Source organism: Oxyura jamaicensis, chromosome 22 (assembly GCF_011077185.1).
Source record: "Oxyura jamaicensis isolate SHBP4307 breed ruddy duck chromosome 22, BPBGC_Ojam_1.0, whole genome shotgun sequence".
Taxonomy (NCBI): domain Eukaryota; kingdom Metazoa; phylum Chordata; class Aves; order Anseriformes; family Anatidae; genus Oxyura; species Oxyura jamaicensis.
In genome coordinates, this window is record NC_048914.1 from 4,299,918 (window position 1) to 4,318,668 (window position 18,751).

Below are 18,751 nucleotides of genomic sequence, written 5' to 3' on the forward strand. Positions count from 1 at the left end.
AGCTAAGTGGCAAAGGAAATGTTTCCCCCTGCAGTTTTTAATGGTCTGTATTTGCAGGACGTTGTACACTGGTGCTATTTTAAAAGCTTTCACATTGCACGTGTGAGGTGGTACATTCTAATGCAGAATTTTAACTTCACATCTGACACAGTATCCAACTCCTGAGAAATAAATATAGTGTTGCGTTTTACTTGGTGTGACCTGAGGAGAGATATAAAACAAATTTTCTTTGTAGGACCTCTGAATTACACCAGTTTGATAAGCAATGACAATGTTTGCTTTTTTTTCCCCTTCCCATACAGTGGATGGAAATTGGGAGGTGTGGAGTGAGTGGTCTGTGTGCAGCCCAGAATGCGAGCATTTGAGAGTTCGGGAATGTATCGCACCGCCTCCTCGAAACGGAGGAAAATACTGCGAGGGCTTGAGTCAAGAGTCCGAGAATTGCACTGAAGGGCTTTGCATTCAAGGTGGGTATCCATTTGCACTGAAGTACATTTAGGAGTTATGGCTTAAAATTGATATAATTTCTCTTTCTAAATGTAATGCCTGTGCAAGTTCTGTATTGACTACATTTCGTAAAGTATTACTGTTCTTTTTATAAGGTGAGAGGGGAGTTAGGGAAACAGAACTAACAACAATAAAATTAATTTGAAGAGAAATATAACAAGGTTTCTTTTTGCACCAGTAATTTTTTACCTAATACTGGAACCAGAAACTGGTATTTTGTGGGGAGATAAAAAAAAAAAATCTACTCCAGTATAATTTGGATGTTGAGAGTGTTCTCAGTATTAGTCCTCGTATACAACAGTCTTTTACTGGAACCAACTGAGCTAAGCTGTAAAAGCAGAAGCTAAGCTCGGTGAATCAGAAGCTGTTGCTGTTCAATAACAAGTGGAATCGAGATCAACTCTGGCCTACATGCTCCTTGTGCTTCAAATAAGCTCGTCTCTTCCTTTTGCGGTGATGGGTAGTAATAGCGAGTATGTGTTGGTTCTGAAAGCTGAATTTCTGTATGCATTCAAGTAGTTGGAAGTATTAAGTGGTTCTTGTTTCTTTCATCTTGGAATGTGATACCATTACTCCTTAATGGGTTGTGCTGTGTGTATATATATATATGTTTATTTCTTTATTTCTTTTTATCTGAGAAAGCAATTATTTTTAGGACCATAATTGCTTTCTCAGCTAATAGGAATTGATGCAATTACCCTATTTTTTAAAATCTTTCTCTCGTTCATCTTCCAATATGTGCCTTTCCTGCTCTGCTTTTCATCCCATCGGGAATTGCGAAGGAAATGCAGTGCAGTGCTTCAGATAACTAATCTCTTGGAGGTTATCAGGCACAACTTGTTAACTTTGTTCCTTTCATGAGGCAAAAATAGAAATGAAACATTTCTTTGGTTAACAAGTAAGAACTCTAATGAAAGTAAGGATGAGAATGTAAGATGCTGGAAATATGTGGCCCGATTCTGAACTGGCAGGAGAAGTTCTAATCCGTAGCAAGAATTTTTGACTTTGGAGTCACTAAATGCAACAGTGATAAAACAGAGCCTACTCTCAGGTTACTCCTTATTCAGTTCGTGACTGGAGAGATTGGGAATAACACAGAGAAGGCATCCTTTCATTCCCAGGAAGATCTCTCTCTCTGGGTGTTGCTTTGGCTTTTGATCGTTTCTGGATGGATCCAGATAGCCCAGTCCTTTAACTGAGGAGCAGCGGGAAGCACCTGCCTTGCAGGGAGTGTGTACTGGGATGTGGAATGGTTGAAGAGAGAGAAACTGCTTTGCAGAAGAAAGACAATTATTTTTGTTTCGAGCTATGATTGCCAGGCCTGGCAAGTTGGGATAAAATGGAGACTGTCTCCAGCTGAAAGCAAAGGTCACTTTGACTCAGATAGTCTTAATAATTTAGTCTTTCTTGCATATATTTCATTGTTGGTATTCTCAGTAGTATACATTTCCTTGGTGGGTTTCTCTCTGTCTGCTAGAGGTGAAAACTTTTTCATTGCTTAATAGAAGAGGATTTTGTAGACTTTTTTATTTTACTTTTATCTATTTGCTTTAAAGTTATTTGTTTTTTATAACTTCAGAAACAATCAATTTCTTTTCCCAGTGCCCAAAAAAGAAAGAAACACACAGACCATAAGGAGATGAACTACAAACTTTTTATTTATTTATTTACTAATGCATCATAAACAACTTTTTTCATTTTTTGACCAGTTGTGATACTGAATATTGCCAAGAGGCTTCTGGTTCTAGCAATTTCACTAGTTTATATGGTAAACTCATTTCAATTCTGCTGCAGTTTTCTGTAGATACCAGTCTGTGTCAGCAGCACAGAAATGTTTTTTTTCCATTACAGAGTCCAACTCTGATACTATTCATTGTGTTTGCAAACACCATTTCCTCACTAAAACAACAACAACAAAAAACCTCTCAAAAAGAAAAGAAAAAAAATAGCTTTTTGGCAAAGCCGAAAACCATGAAGCTTTTAAGTTGAATGTTACTAAAGTGATCAATTTAACTAAAAGACATCAAAAGGCATTTCATGACCATTTCCTTACATTGTCATGTACCAAAAAACTACAATGAACATCATGTGTCTTGACATGGTCCTAAGGTAATCTAAAGATTACTTTTTTAGGTATAGGTTAAATGCTTATTATGAGGGAGAGAGAGAAGCCTCATTTTTGAGAGAGATGCACTAGTATATAGAATCTGCTTTATAAAGTTAATTTGACATCTATAAATATACCCTTGCATATGTTCTGTAGGTTATTTATATACACATACAGAGGTAATTACTGTGTGTATTTAGATACATAAATGTGAATATATTGTACATTTTGATAGGTTATAAACATACAGAAAATAATTAAATCTTAACTGACTGTTTGCCAAGTGATCCACTTCAAAGTATTGAACTCGTTTGTTGCTGGGATGCATAATACTCTAAAATAAAGGCATCCAAAAGCTAACAAATACTTGAATTAACCACATGAGAAATGACTGCAAAAAAAACATCCTGAAAGAGATTTAGAAAAAGCAGATGAAGGGAAAAAATATGGACAACATAAAATATTCATATTGTCAGCAAACAAGGAGAAAATGTTTCATTTATAGAGCCAGACAGAAGCGATATAGGAAATAGATATGCTCCATGTAAATTTATTAAGTGCAACTTTCTCTCTTTCTCTCTCTCTCTCTCTCTCTCTTTAGATAAAAAACCTCTTCATGAAATAAAATCCCAAAGTAAGTTATTTTTTTTCTCTTGTAAATATGATTTTCTCATCTTCTCTGCCATTCTGTTTTATTTGTTTAGGAACTAAATAAAACTGAAGGTTATATGGAAGGCTTTCGCATCTACTGAAAGCATCTTCTTAGCAACTTGGTGATCATAGGTTTTAGACTAAAAATAAAAGAAGTGACTGTGCTTCAGTAATTTTGTGTCTGACTGACTGAGAGCCGTTTCTACAGGAATGCTTATCTTGAAATTGATCTTTAGAGAACTTGCGATGATGGGGAGGGGGGCAGTAATCTAGGAGTTCAGCTTGCTTGCTTCAAATCTCTTTCCACCACTGGCTGTGTCTGATCTTGGTCAGCTCACTTCACCTTGATTTATCAGTCAGTAAAGGGTGTTGGTGTGCTTTGCACTGTGAAGCGTGTGTATGTATACTTGGGTATCTTTCTGTATATATAAATTTATATGCGGTTTTCAGGGGCTCCTATCCTACAGTCTTTGTTTATCAGACTCCATTGATTTCAGTGGAATTTTAGTTTAAATAAGAGCAGCACGTGTGAATTGAGCTGACTAACTGAAAGATTTCATTAAAAAAGAAAAGGCACTCTTCTCATCAAAGCCACAATTTCCATGAGGCCTAACCTCTTTTAAAGACAAGACATTGCTTTTCTTTTATAATCCATACACAAAGTTGTGAGGATTTCTCACTGCTTAATTTTCAACGACAACAAAATCTTTGAATTTTGACAAATAGATTTATAAATACATTTTTGGCTCAAGTCCTTTGGAGGACTTGGAAGGAGAATCCATCTGTACTGTGAGATGGATGCAATTGTTTCTATCTTCTTTAAAGAGATATTCTTCTGTACCATAAAGCGTTGGGTTTAAATCCAAGTATTCCTCCAAGATATAGGTGCAGAGGGTCATGAGATTATTTAAAATTTTAGGGACCTTGGGCCCTAAATTAAGGAAGTCGCCACATTCTTGCTGGAGTCATCTCCTGGTGGGTTACATACAACTGGTCTGTGCCGTGACAGCGCAGGCAATTGATACACTTTTGTTTATCTGTGCTGTTCGCATTTAATTAGAGAATCTTGTAAGAGCATTAGTTAAGTTGCTTTAATTTCTGATTTATTAAAATAGAAACCTTAATGGGATTGATTTTAGCATGCAAGGTTCCTAGGAGAATTAAAGGGTTTCTTTAGCTGTGGGGTTAGAAACACATGATGCAGCTTGCTGCTGTTCAGTGAAACGGGAACTTCATTTAAGACTACATGAATCATCACTGATGCAAAATCAAAGTCAATTATGAAGATAATCGAGAAACAACCTGTTCTACTATCTGGCCTTTTCCATTATTCTGACTTTTAGTCCTTGTTCTTGAAGACTTGCTGTATGAAGAAATGGATTTCATATTGCTAAAGGGTACCAGAAGTAAGAGAGGTGGAAAACTGGGGGAGGATGGGAAGCCAGAAGAATCTTGCCTATCTCCTAGCAAACTCTAATGGGAGACTGGGGGAAATGTATGCCCTGCGTTGCTCCTGGAAAGCACTTATTGTAAATGAGATAATTTAATCAATTACGTTTCCTAATGTACTAAACCAAATGTTTCATTTTCTGCTTCTGCACATCTTAAATTATCTTCAGGTGCTTTATGAAACTTAATCATAGTTAATAGAAACTTCATTACCATCAAATGTGCTTTCAATAAATGTTGTGTAACAGTGTCAGAAGGTGGAGTGAAATATAGGCTAAAATTACCACCACCATGTACCCTGTAGCTGAAATGTATAGAAATCTTAGGTTTGTATAACAGTCACTACCTCCACGGGGCTGGAAGGATGCAGTCCATTAAATAGTAATTGGCTGACTGTACATGTTTTCTCATTTTGTTTGTTTTTCTTTTTGTTCCCTTTCACTGAAAAGTAAAAGCATAAATTACCTACTTTCCCTGATTTCCCATGCTTTCTTATTTAATTTCTACAGCTGAATGGAGAAAAAATAGAAAGGGGAAGAGATTAAAATTACTTTTAAGATACCGTATTTTTTTTCTAAAGAAATACTGACATCCCAAATAAAATTGAGATCTACCTTTCCTAAGCAGTTGTGTTCCACAGGAACAATTCAAAGGAATGCCATATTAATTGATGCTCTTCTCCCCCGAAGTTATGTGCTAGTCACCTTGGGTTTGTGGATGAGGTTTTTTGTGTTTTTTGTTTGTTTGGTTTGGTTTGGTTTTGTCCCTATGTAAAAGAGATAGCTGTGGGAACACTTCAGTAACTCTTTCAGGTCTTGTATGAAACAGAACAATGATAATGTTATTAAAGATAAGGAAATGCAGAGAAGAAAAACTGTAAGGAGTTTTTAATCATATACCTTACAGAAGTGTCAAAATTACGTTCTAGAGTTAGAAAAGTTAGAGACTGGGAATGGAAGGGTGGTTTGTCTTAAGGAAGTTTGACCTCAACTGTTAATTTTACTTTTGATTCAACTGCCCAACTTGAAATCAATTGCATTGCCTTATTCATGGGAAATCTCCCATGTGCTTCAGCCTACTTAAAGCAATGTTTTCCTACTCAGTTTCCTTGCTGTTGCAATTCATATGGCGTTTACTTATGTGAAGAGTACAGTTGGACTTAATTATTGCATTTGGCAGCGGTTGTGCCTTCCCAGAAAGTTTCAGCTGCTTGTATTGTTACTTGTCAGACATTTGGTCTACATAAGAAGCTGGTGAGCCAAGAAAATAAGCTTTTCTGATGCTGCCCATAGGTAGTAATTTTCTTCGTTTCAGTGGTCTGAAGTTTCATATTCATTCTAAAAATTCAGCTAAAACAAAGTTATCTTTTTGCAAAAAAATAAATTGTATGCACAACAGAAGCCTCCTCCCAAATAGTAATTAAGTAATTTCAATAATTGGCTATTTATTAAATGCCAAATTTGACTTCCTGCCATGCTTCTGTACGTTGCAGTTTTACTGATATTGAGTAGTCTGTTTTTCCTGGTTATTTTTTTTGTCACTGTCACTTGTTATAAATAAATGCACTTTTTGTACCAAATGCTCCTCACTTAAAAGCAAGAAGCAACATATAATGGGATAGCAGATGATGTACAGGATGAACACACGATTATCTCTTCCTCTAAACTGGAGTTTGGCATTAAGGGAAGTATCTAAGGACCTGCTAAGTGTACTTGCCAAGTAATTTAATTTCATGGTACGTGGTCCCAAATCCCAAAAGATCTGGAACAGCGGGACTGGATAATTCAATTACATAATATTGCGGGTTTCATTTGGATTTATTCTTTCAAAGAAATAAATTCCTACCTGCTGTAAAAAGTCTGAAGTCTTTAAAAAAAAAAAAAAAAAAAAGATTGTAAGCTTAATGCGCATGGCCACAATCACAGGAAAGGCTTGGTTTTGGTTGCCAACCTGTTTCTAAAGACTGAGCGGGTGCCAGCAGGAATCCAGGAAGATTTGCAGGATATCGTCAGCTGTTCGCCAAGCTTTGAGAGGATGGACAGTTCCTTCTCAAACTAAAGCTCACACAAAAAATAAAGAGTGGAGAAGGGCCCAGGGCTTGGAGAGGATTCACTAAGGTTTTTCAGAGGATTCATGACCTCCTGCATTAGCTCCAGAACTCCAAACGAAAAAAACGTCCCTGAGAGCCATCAATAGGTGAAAATCATGCTGGTACCTAAAAGAGCCCTCCCTAGCTTCAGTTGTTCCATGTTTTCCCCCTGAAGGGCTGTGTTTCCATACCTTAACGATCTCCACTGGGCTGGAAGGGGAGATGGTGGCACACTCGCCGCACAGCCCGAGCCAGCAGTGTGCTGATGGGGGGGCTGCCTGGTGGTAAGCACTCTGCTTCTGACTGCTCAAAGTCCAGTGACTCTGCTTAAAAAAAACCTGAATATCACGATACAATCCCTAAAACAATATAAGCTTACCTATAAAGCGGGAAATTTGCTTGTGCTTTCAAAGGCTGGCTTTTCAGTGTTCTTCTGTGCAGTTTCCTCCTGTGATCTGCTCTGTATTTATGCCTCAAGCTCTACTTCCCCAGCCACATGTTTGTGGCTACATATAAATACAATCCCCTTTGCTCACAGCCAGCTGGGACCAGCCAGGGCATTTTCATGAGCGTGGCTGACTCGGAACTCGCTTCTTCTCCTCTCAGATATAGAGAATGCCAGTGACATTGCCTTGTACTCCGGCCTGGGAGCAGCAGTCATCGCCGTGGCCGTGCTGGTGGTCGGCGTTACCCTTTACAGACGGAGTCAGAGTGAGTACGGCGTGGATGTGATTGATTCATCTGCACTGACAGGAGGCTTCCAGACATTTAATTTTAAAACAGTCAGACAAGGTTAGTGTTGTGATTTCATTTTCTTCTCTCCAGAGCCCCTGCTACAAAGAGATACTAAGCTCATACTCAGGACGGGCTGGGGGAGGGCGTTCCAGCGTGATGCGAAGCAGACGTGCCCAAAGCCAGAGACAGGTAGCTGCAGTACGAGGGTCGGGATGTGGTGGTTAGAACAGTAATGTCTTTGACTCTCTCTGCTCCTGATTTGTCATGGCAACTTGGACATATAATCTTTCTTGACCACGCTCTAAGTGCTTTAGAAATACTGTCACTAGATTCTAGACTGACATTTCTGACTCACAGGGAAAGAAAAAATAATAATGCACTCCCGCTTGGATTCATGCACCTTTGGAATTGCCTGAAATGCAGGAAACACTGATCAAGTACCTGTTGGATCTATTACATTGTTTCATCTGGTTTTCAACATTTCCCTCTGTAATTATATGATATAATAACATACTGTATATTATATTACGTTGTATATAATTATGTATTATATTATGTTCTCTGAGAATATAAGGAAGAAAGAGCAAAACAAAAAGGAAACAGTGGAAGGGCCAGAAATAGATTTATGATTTAACATCTTAAAGCCCAGTTATGTAAATTTCCAATGCCTACCACGGTATTTTTATTTAATACTGTGTAGAACAAAACAGGGAGAGCTTTCCCAATTCTTTTTCCCATGACTGCAGTATGTACTGAGTGCATCAAACAAGTTAGTATTAGATGCACATCGGCCAGATCTCCTAAGTCTTACCAGTCTAACTCCAATTTATATATAGATGGGGAAATCAAAGTGCAGCTGAGTACTGCTTAGGATTTAAAACTGCATCTAATGGTTCACTGAAAGTGACAATGAAATACAGACCTGATCTTTTATTTGCAGGCAGTTCTTAAAGACAGAGTGATTCAAGCTCCAGACATTGCCAAGGAGGAAGGAATTAGCTGTAGCATGCTTGGTACCACGATACAGGCTGAAACTTAGTCAGGATTAATGGGGCACTGAAGCAGGTGCACACACAATGCCATACAGTATACCAGCAGTTCCACCAAATCTGCCATTTTTAAAAAAAGAACACCAATCGTTACATGGATAGGATATGAGTCATGGTTCTTAGGATGCCTAAGCCCATATGCATGTTATTTTTTCACTTCTCAGTGTAAATGTAGCTCATGTAGCTTAAAGGCATAGTTAAATTCAAAGGGATTTATTCATTTCAAGATTGTAACCGAAATTACTGCATGACCGGAATGCAGGCCAGGAGTCCAGCTTACCACTTCTCTGTGCTTTACGAAGGTCTACATGACACAGTGGAACATTCCCTTTCTCTAGTATCATTTCTCCAGCTATGTGCTGTCCAGATGCTTTACCGGGCACTGCTGCACACTGTGTAATGCAGGACTAACTGCCTGATCCACTTCGTTTCACCAGGTAACTCCCTGCTTTTGAACTCATCCATGCAGCCTGACTTGACAGTGAGCAGAACGTATAGTGGGCCGATCTGCCTGCAGGACCCGATGGACAAAGAGCTAATGACGGAGTCTTCGCTGTTTAACCCCCTGTCAGACATCAAAGTCAAGGTTCACAGTTCATTCATGGTTTCCCTAGGGGTGACAGAGAGGGCTGAATATCATGGAAAGGCACATTCTGGAACTTTTCCTCATGGGAACAATAGAGCTTTTGGTACGATACAGGCTAGAAACAAGGCTACATATATTCAGAACCTGTCTTCTATTTCAACACAAAGTGAGCTGAAGACAACTGCCATTTTTGGACACCTGGGTGGTCGTTTGGTGGTTCCAAACACAGGTGGGTAGATCCTTTCTTATTAAAAGCACATACATAATTTTAGATGAAGCTCGCTTTGCCTGATGTACTGTTTTATTCATTTATTCTATGAATAAATAAAAAAGTAGGGTCTTCCTTAACACAAATGTTGGGAATTGTAGCATGTTGCCCGCGCGGGAGATGACAATGATCAGGACAAAGCTTGGGATGAGAGTAAAAAGGCATTATGCCTATTTGAACTGCTACAGATTACTGCCTCTCTTGATGTCTTCAGCACATAAGTCATATTAATCAAAGCTGTTGCTTACTTGGATCTTGATCCAAATGAAGCACTCACCAGGAAGGAGGTCAATATTGGATCAGAATCTTAGATAATGGGGTCATATTCAAAGCAGAGTCTACATGCATCAGCATCTGACTGCGTTAACATTGTCAGACTTCATTATATTATTACCGTCTGCAGCATATAACAAATAAGACATCTCTGGAGAATAGCTTCCACTCTCAATGAAAACCCTAGTGTGGCTTTTATTATCGTTTACTTCTGGCTTTCTGGTTTTCTCTTTCTTATAGCTTAATAGCTTGACAAAGTTCTGTAGTAGGGCACTTCAAAGTCAGCTGCCATTTCAAGGTTGGGCTATGCACTGAACCATTGCAGTAAAATGCTTAATTTGCACTGTTTAAGTAGATAGAGTTTGTTTGTGATTTCAGAGTTTTGTGAGACAGAATTTTAGACTTACAGTGTTTGTTAAATTAGGTGAAAACACAGGACAGCAAATTAGAATCTAATGAAGGATGTTAAGATCATTTTCCAGCAGCATGCTAGCAGGTTATCTTTTCAACTCTTTTGATCTTTTTTCAAGGTTTCCTTTAAACTCAGCTTTGATTGCATTTGGTTAGTGTGTCCAGGCTTGGCTCTTTACTGGTTAAAGTGAATGCTTGAAGCCGTATCCTTCATGTTTCATAAAATCAGTATTTTAAAGGTTAGCATAAGAATCGCGCTCTGTATTTAGAGATGATTTATAGAAGTATATAACTCAGGGATATAATATTTAGTGCACAATCATGCGCGACATATAGAATGAATACTTTTCTCCACAGACTTCTTTATGTGCAGGAATGAATATTACAAAGCCACAGGCACTAAGTCATGAACGAGGAAGTCCTTCATTTATGCTGCTACTTAAAGTAATGATAGTCCCATCAATTAGATTATTTAAATGCATATTTGATCTACATGTACTTCCTTTTCCCTATTTATGTAAGATCAAATTTGCCAGTCAGTTGTAAATTACAGGCCAATTGTGTTGCAGCTTAGCTGAGGTTCTGGGTGTGTGACATATTCAGAGCATTTGAAATGTAGTCTTCCTGTACTGAGTGTGCTGTGCAACGGTTTCATTTCACTGCCACCCAGTAGAAAGCATCCTTGTTAATTTCTAATTCATATTAGTGAATCTCAAGTAAAATCCTTGAATCACTGGCTATGTTGTATATAAACTAAGAGCTTCATTTGCTTAGGTTGTTTCTCCATTAGGAAATGCCTTGTAATCCTAGAAGTAACAGATTTGACCTCAAAAGCACAAAGAACTTTCCAGAAAAGTTTAAACCATGATCAAGCCTTGTAAACGTGGAGCCATGCAGAGGACAGGATGTGTACCGCTAAGAGGAATTTATTTAAAAAAAAAAAAAAAAAGATTAGGAAAAGAAAAATTAAATAGAGAATGTGAAGGAGATTGTTCTGTCGCTGCATCAGATAAAAGCCTGGCAGGTAACAGTTTTTGGTGTTTTTTTCCCCTTTCCTTAATCAAAGATGTGTGTTTTGTCTTGAATGGGATCTTCTGGGCCCCTGTGCATGAAGCTACTAGACAGTCTATTAAGTTTTCCTCTATGAAGTGAAACTTGCCTTTTGATCATGCAGATAGCTAGATATATTCAGTCTCAGTATGTGGTTCCTTTTGGTCTGCAAGATAATAGGTCACTGAGGTGAGACTGAGATAATTTCATTCTGTCTCTAAGCTCTGTAAGCCGAGAGTGCATTTTAAATTTGGTTTAAGTAAAGCTTACTGTTACAAACTGATTAAAATTCATTTATCCACAGCCTAGGGTTACAGCAACTTGAGAAGCTGCACAGTCCCTGGTACTTTTAACATTTCTGATTACTTGGCAATGAGAATTGAAATTCTGAATTGAGAATTCTTGAAAAAGAATTCAGATAAAATCCCAGCTTTTTGTGGGTTTTATCAACCGCATAGGAGAATTAACCTCTCCCCTGTTCAAATGATGTGAAATACCCGCATTGATTCCAGATGTCATTGAGAAAATGCTTGCCACTTAATGATGGTAAAACACTATGGAAGAAATTTTTAAAAGCAAGGCTTCAAACAAATATAACAACAGCTGAATCTCTGTAATATTCATACAGAGGTTGTAGTAATAAATTTCACTGCAAGGAAAGAGAATGTGAACCTCATTTGCAGCACAGCGAAGGGCACCTAACAATTACCAGTGTTGTTACTGAAAATGTTTGTATATTTGAAACACAAATAACTTCCATTTGTAAGGAGTTTTGGTCTGCTTGACTGTACAGAGTATCTTGGCTGAAAAGTGCTGCCTTGGCTGCATCAGTTCTGGAATTAAAAGAAGCCTGTTTTTCCCATTGAAATTATAATTAGCTAATTGAATGTTTTTGTACTCTAGTATTGCTGCTTCTGATGAAAGAACTGGGAGGTTTTCCCCATTCCCAATACACCCGGTTCATTTTTTATCATAAACAAGAAGATACATTAAAGAGAGAAACTGCGCTCTACGGTCTCTTATCTGTTACCTAAAGAAAAAGTACAAAAATTACTTCAAAGTACTTGCTACAGAGGACTGTGTGAACTACAGGGCTGGCTTCATGGCCTTGCTACATACTGTGCACACCTTTGAGTGGCTACTGAGAATTCTGAACAGCACCTCTATCCTTGAAATTTACCTCCTGTAAATTTGTCGGGGGAAAAAAATATCTAGTAGCTCCTGATATCAATGACATAAAAGCATTTGCTATAGGAACAAAATTACTCTGAAGACTGTTAATAGACCAAAGACTTGTTCAACCCTATGAGATTGGGACTATATTTAGGTTTAGATCTACCGTGGCTGAAACGCAGCAGATGTAACAGAAACAAACACTTTTACAACATAGGTTAAGGAAATCAAAATGACAGGGATTACACAGCACTCGCTGGAAAGACTTTGTGGTCCCTTTTGTTTCCATAAATGATTCCTTTTTATATAAGTGGTGAAGTAAACGGAGTCTGCGCGTACCCAGGGATGAAGAGGAGTCTTCAGTCACATGGAGACAACGAATCCCACCTTACTCAGTGACACAAGCCAACCCAAAGTCCACTTTTTAAGAGCTCTGTTGGAGCAAGAGGTTTTAATAGGCACATAAGTCTATATAACTTCTGACTGTAAGACAGCAAAATGTTAATAACCATATGGATGGATCGTGTTAACGATGTATTTTTCCCTTCATCTGACAATGCTGCAGTCAGAACCACTCTCAGAGGATCTCTCTTCAGCTCTTGTAGGTGGCCGTTCTAGATGCTGGAAATCAGAGCCGGTTTTGGGGTGCTTACATCCAGTGGCTTTCCAAAAGATAAGCTCTGCCTTTGCTCTGTTGCAGGAGTCAGTCTGCTGATACCACATGGAGCAATTCCTGAAGAGAGTTCATGGGAAATTTATCTTGCCATCAACCAAAGGGAGTCCAGGTATGATGTGAAAGAAACACTTTTATACAGGCAAAATCTGTGGAACTGGCTCATTTCATGCATTTCTTGTCTGTGCTGTTTAAAGGAATAGAATGTCTTCGCTGTTGCTGGTGTGACCACACTGCTGGGACATAGCAGTATGACTGACTATATACACAACATCAATGTGTCTATATAAATGACAGAAAGATGGTCTTTGCGTGGTACTTCTGTGAAATAGTATGCAAATGCTGCTGAAGGATGGGGTACCTCACGGAGTTTGATAAAAAAACAAATCAGCTTTTTTTAAAATGCAGGTCATTGCTTTTTTATATTGGTGCTTCTTGTATGTGGCAAATGTCTGTCATATAAAAGAAACCTAGGTGACTTCTAGATGCTTTTAAAGCCAGGTGTTCCATTAAGATCTATGGCTTTAAATTCTGCACACGTGGATGTGTTCATCAGTTCCTCTGTAATTGGTTCGGTTGCCTTCATTCCACGTTAAAAGGCAAATGGAATTTGGCCCAAAGTCACTTGTTTTACAGTGGATCTTCCCCTTTAATTTTAGGAATAAGCACAGTTACAGAAACGCATTATTTTAACAGCTTTTTGGTCCCTATTCCCATGGAATGGTTACTTCCTAGTGGCTTTAATTTTGTACAACATAGATTACAAAGAATCGAAAGTGCCCTGAACTCTCTTGTTTCCTGGAGCCTGCCAGCACCACCACATCAGTATAACCCAAGTTTGTTTGCTTGCCTGGTTCACTGGGTTTCAGCTAGAAGCTGATCAAACACTCCCAGAGGGTAAAATTAGCAAATTGGTACGTAATTAAATGTAATTCAGGAAATGATGACAGCTTGTTTAGTCTAAGTGTAGCATCTCACTGTATTACTATCCTGATTCAGAAGACAAGTAAAACTTAGGAAGTGCTGGCCATATTGTTGAACTGTCAAGATTGGTTGAACATGTTCTTCAGTTTTAGATGCAAAGTTTTTCTTTCTGCACTCAGACAACTCTTTTTATCTTGTGGTGGTTTTTTTTAGGAGGTAAATTTTAAGACCTGAAACTGAAAAGCATGAACTGAAAGATACAGAGCAGCCTAGAAATATTTTCCAAAAGTGTTTCTGAAATCTGTTTTGATTTTTTTCCCTCTGATATCTCATCTCCTTTGTGAAAACTTTAATATTCCATCCCCATCTGCTGCTATAGGTTTTTGATCATTTTCAGTGAAAGATTAAGATATGTAAAAGGAAGGAAGGAAGGAGGAAAAAAGCAGCTGTTTTATCTGCACGGGTTCTGCAGAAGTGAGTTAAAATAGGTTAATTAAATACAAGCAGCAGATTTTGCCTACTGTTTGCTTTTTTTTGTGGGCAGAAACGTAGGTAGCAAACCAAACTGAAAATTATCATAGAAAGGTTTTTCTTTCCTGCTCTTTTAAAGTGAATTTCTATAAAGTAAGACAAAGACAAACGTTCATTTCTGTTTTGCATTAAAATATTGTTATTTCTCTTGACATAGTTGAGGCAACATTGATGTATCCTTTGCCTATCTGAACTGGGTACGATAAAACAGACTTTTCTAACAGCTGCAGATTGTGCTGACATGCAAGGAGCAAGGGCTCTCTTATTGCCTGTGGGCTTCTGTGTTCTGGTGGTGGGAGGAAATGCCATCGGTTTGGACTTAGTACCTGATTTGTGTGTGGAATCAAAGATGACAGAAAGGAGTACCAAGCCACATTGCAGAATTGCTCAACAGTCTCTCATACAGATACCCCTAAAATGTAGAGGATTGTTCACCTGGACAGGCACAGTGCTCAGAGGTGGAGGAAAAGTAAAATAGTGGCTTAGAGAAGGAGGAGAGGAAAGCTGTTCTTTGCAAGCTGAAGATGTATGGCCATTAAAAACGCAGTAGTTCACGTTGTAGATTCTGAATGAAGCGTTGTCCACATCAAATTATAGTCAGTGAGGTTTCACTTAATACAAAAGTTAACCAGATCAGTAGATGCATACAAGAACGAAATTCCATGTTGCAAGTATTTGAGGTCACCATAAAATGTTTCTTGAGACAACAAGGATCATATTGTTTGGATTTAAATTGTTTAGGAAGTGGGTAGCTGTCATTTCTACTCTAATCTTCATTTAGCTATTAAGGTAGGTTGGGGTGAGATACAAGTTAAAGGCATAGTAATAGGAACAGAGGTTGATGGGGGAACTGATAGAGCAACTTTGAATTCTCTGTTACAGGGGAAAAAAAAAAAAAAAAAAAAGCAACTGTGCACTACAGTTACGGACATGAGATTATCAGCTGGTTTTGCTGTAAATTGATAAAATCCTCTGTGGCATGAAAAACCCTTTGTGTCCTAAACAGAAGACAAAAGTTTTTAAAGTCTTCAGTGTCTCATGGAACCGAGCAAACCAATGATGGAGCTGGTTGTTCCTCCAAAAAGACACCAAAGCAAAGAATCTTAGGGTTATTGGGCTTTGCTACAAAGACCCTCAAGGGTGCTTCTGGCAGCTGGAAGTTGATAAAGACCACCAAAGGACTCCTTACGGAGAAAAACAGCCAAACTAAACCTCCAACCACCGTACACATGCTTTGATGTTGGCAGAAAGTACAGGCTATTGATGTCTGCGAAAGAAACAACAAAGTTATTGATTCTGGCCCAAGCAAGAATTAGAGTGAAATGTCTCTTGCCTCCTTGCATAATTTTGACTTTGTTCTTAAGCCGGAAAGCCAGAGCAGAGCTGTGCTGGGCCTCTGCTGTCTGCTCACTTGGGCCTCGAACCAGAACGCCTCAAGCTGCATCACTGCAGTTATGCATGGGCTGCAGGGACTTGCTGCCAGCCGGTGGCTCGCTGCAGTCAGAGAAGTGTCACTCAGGTAGCAGGACTGGGACGTGCAGGTCCCAGTGCTGCTGGCCAGGAGATCTTCTTGCAAGCTCCATTCAGCCAAAAATCAGCCAGTCTGCAGGTAACGTGCACGAAACGACTCACAGCCCCTAGGCCACTGTTATCACACACACACATACGCAAAAATTCTCCCCACCAAGGAGGGAATACCTGCGGTGTTTTGTATCATTCCTGAGGCTTGAAAAATCAGAGCTATTTTTGATGGGAATTATGGCTAACAGCATAACTAAAACTCTGGAGTCACGGCCTCCAGGAGTAAATAGGGTGGTGTGAGGCTGAAAACAAGGCAGCCTGTATTTTGTTCCCATTATTGAGGATGACTTGTCAAACTATGTACTGGAAGCAACTTGAGCAGAATTCCTCCCCTACCGTCCCCACCCCAATCCTGCCTTTGTGTTTTATGCCTTTGTCACCAGCAGCCACTTGGCAAAGGCGCTATCTGTTGTGTGAGAGCAGCACCAACTAACTAAGGGCTGACGTGCTCGCTGGAAATATGCTTTGGTTACCCCTTCCTGCAGCTGCAGCAGGGCACAGCTAAGCTAAGTGAAGGCACCAGCCTTTGTTGAGCTACAGCAGCGAGAAATCGTAAGACCAGAATAACGTACTGAAAAAGAAATCTGTATAAAAGTTGGCTTGAGGGTTTTTCTGAGACGTTTTTCTTTGTGAACAACTCTGGATGGTTTCTTAAACCATCTGGAAAGAGGTGATTTGGGGGAACTGCTGGAAGGTTTTATTTTTAAGGAACTCAAATACCGTTTGCAAAGGGTAGCAGTGGTTGGTGTTAAGTGACGTTATTTTTTATAGAATCGGTGTTTTCCTAGCAATGAGGGAGTTGTAAAAAATTGTTTGCCATTGCATAAGCAAGTATTTTTGCTTGAACTGTGCTTGGAATGCGGTGCTAACAGTGGTAAGGCTACTGCTATTGCTTAGATGCATTGCTCCAGCAAGGCCTGCAAGCGTTGGATGCTTTGTGCGTCCTACTCTGCCCTCTCCTCTCGCTCTTATGCACACTCATGGCTCAAAGTGAAAAATGGCAGCTATAGTTGAGTCTGTTTGTGCTTTAGTTCTTTTAACCTAAGAATCTTACGAACGCTTAGAAGCACCGAGGCTTAGGAGCCATTATGATACTTGAAAGAAAGGAAAAGCAGAATTTGCCGCCTTTGTTTATGTTGTCTTTTCATCTTGCAGATGAACTTAGAAATTAAAGGTATAGAAACGTAGCAGTGCACTCAGCACAGGCAGTACGGGAGGGCTGGTGTGTTGCCATGCTGCTATTGCACAGCTCTGTGGGCTCGTTAGCTTGTGACGTGGCAGTGAAAGTACTGACTGTAACGGAGACCATGTGCAGATATCTTACTTTGCTGACTTCTAATTTAGAACCAAAATTTCTATTCAGTGATGTCTACTGTAAGTTACCTAGCTCGCTCATTTGGCAGAATATGAATGGGTTTTCAAAGCAGGGAGATCAAGCTCAGACTGGAAAAATTCATGAGGCTGTGCTTTTAAACCATAATTTGTTTTATCTTCATTCCTGTGAAAATATCGTAGGTGACGTTCTTTGCAGGCAGAATTAGATGGCAATATTACCAGCTGGTGCATAAAACAAGGCTCACTTGCATAGGGTAATTGGAGTGTTTCATTTGGTTTAAACAAATTGAAATGTATTTTAAAGACCTGAATCCTAAACTGACCAGCCAATGATTTCAGTAGATGGGGCTTAATAGTTTTGTTTCATCTCCTGCCTCCAATTCTATATGAAAATTAGGGTTGTAGTTGGCTCGCTTTATCTTTTCTGTACCAGATGAATGAAGCACTTAGATTTTTCACTAAAATATTTTAAAAATTTTATATTGTCATTACTATAAATACACTTTCCCACATTGTTGAAAAGATCCTAAAGATGGTCTTACTTTCCCCCCCACACCAGCCTACAGCCGGAAGGCACGGATGTTCTTCTGGGACCAGAAGTAACCTGTGGCCCCTCAGATGTGTCCGTCAGCACTCCATTTGCCTTGACTATCCCACATTGCGCAGAAGTGAACTCAGAGCACTGGAGTATTCACTTGAAGAAAAGGACACAGCAAGGAAAATGGGAGGTAAGTTTGGACTTCCACTCCCACTTAAAAGGTTACACTGACAATGGAAACGTGATTACTCTTAATCAGGCAGGAACTGGTCAAAGATGATTCAAGGGAAAAAATAATTGGGCATTTAAAGAAATCATCTTTTTTTTCTTTTCAAAAGTAAGAGGATTTGCATTTTGTTCAGAAGTAGCTAAATTCTGTTCAAGTGCTGTACTAAAACGTGCAGAAAAGGGTCAATTTTATGATCTAGCCCATGTTACAAAAGAAAGTACTCATTTTCTCAGATCACTTAATAACAGAGCCAGTAACCATTTGCTCTTGAAAACACTGTTTGGATATTTTATAGCTCCCAAAGAAACTCAGGTCTGAACAGACCATGATAGCCAAGCAAGAATTTATCATGACATAAAGAAAGTTATGGCACTGCTTAAAAATACACAGTTCAAGTTCAATGGTTTTGGTGGTGTGTTTTTTTTGTGTTTTTTTTTTTTTTCTTTTAACCTAGAAGGATCCTTCTGATTTAAAAATGTCTCTTTGTACATGTCATTTTAATGGACATTTGGTGATCACCCTGTGCTCATCACCTCTGAAGGATTAGTGTATATATGTTAACCGAAATGCTTTGCTTTTTTAGTTGAAATAT

General features: G+C 38.9%; 1 protein-coding gene across 4 annotated transcripts in view; it reads left to right on the plus strand.

Annotated features, from left to right (window-relative positions):
* UNC5D (unc-5 netrin receptor D) overlaps window positions 1-18,751 on the plus strand; it is a 136,508-nt gene that overhangs the window by 101,390 nt on the left and 16,367 nt on the right. Inside the window, exons 8-12 of one of the 4 annotated variants that reach the window (XM_035345142.1) lie at window positions 3,216-3,248; window positions 7,410-7,595; window positions 9,025-9,402; window positions 13,049-13,133; window positions 17,952-18,120. In XM_035345142.1, the coding sequence (XP_035201033.1) occupies window positions 3,216-3,248; window positions 7,410-7,595; window positions 9,025-9,402; window positions 13,049-13,133; window positions 17,952-18,120 (851 nt within the window). The remainder of the gene's footprint in view (window positions 1-3,215; window positions 3,249-7,409; window positions 7,596-9,024; window positions 9,403-13,048; window positions 13,134-17,951; window positions 18,121-18,751) is intronic. The other 3 variants (XM_035345144.1, XM_035345143.1, XM_035345145.1) reach the window with 3 other exon arrangements.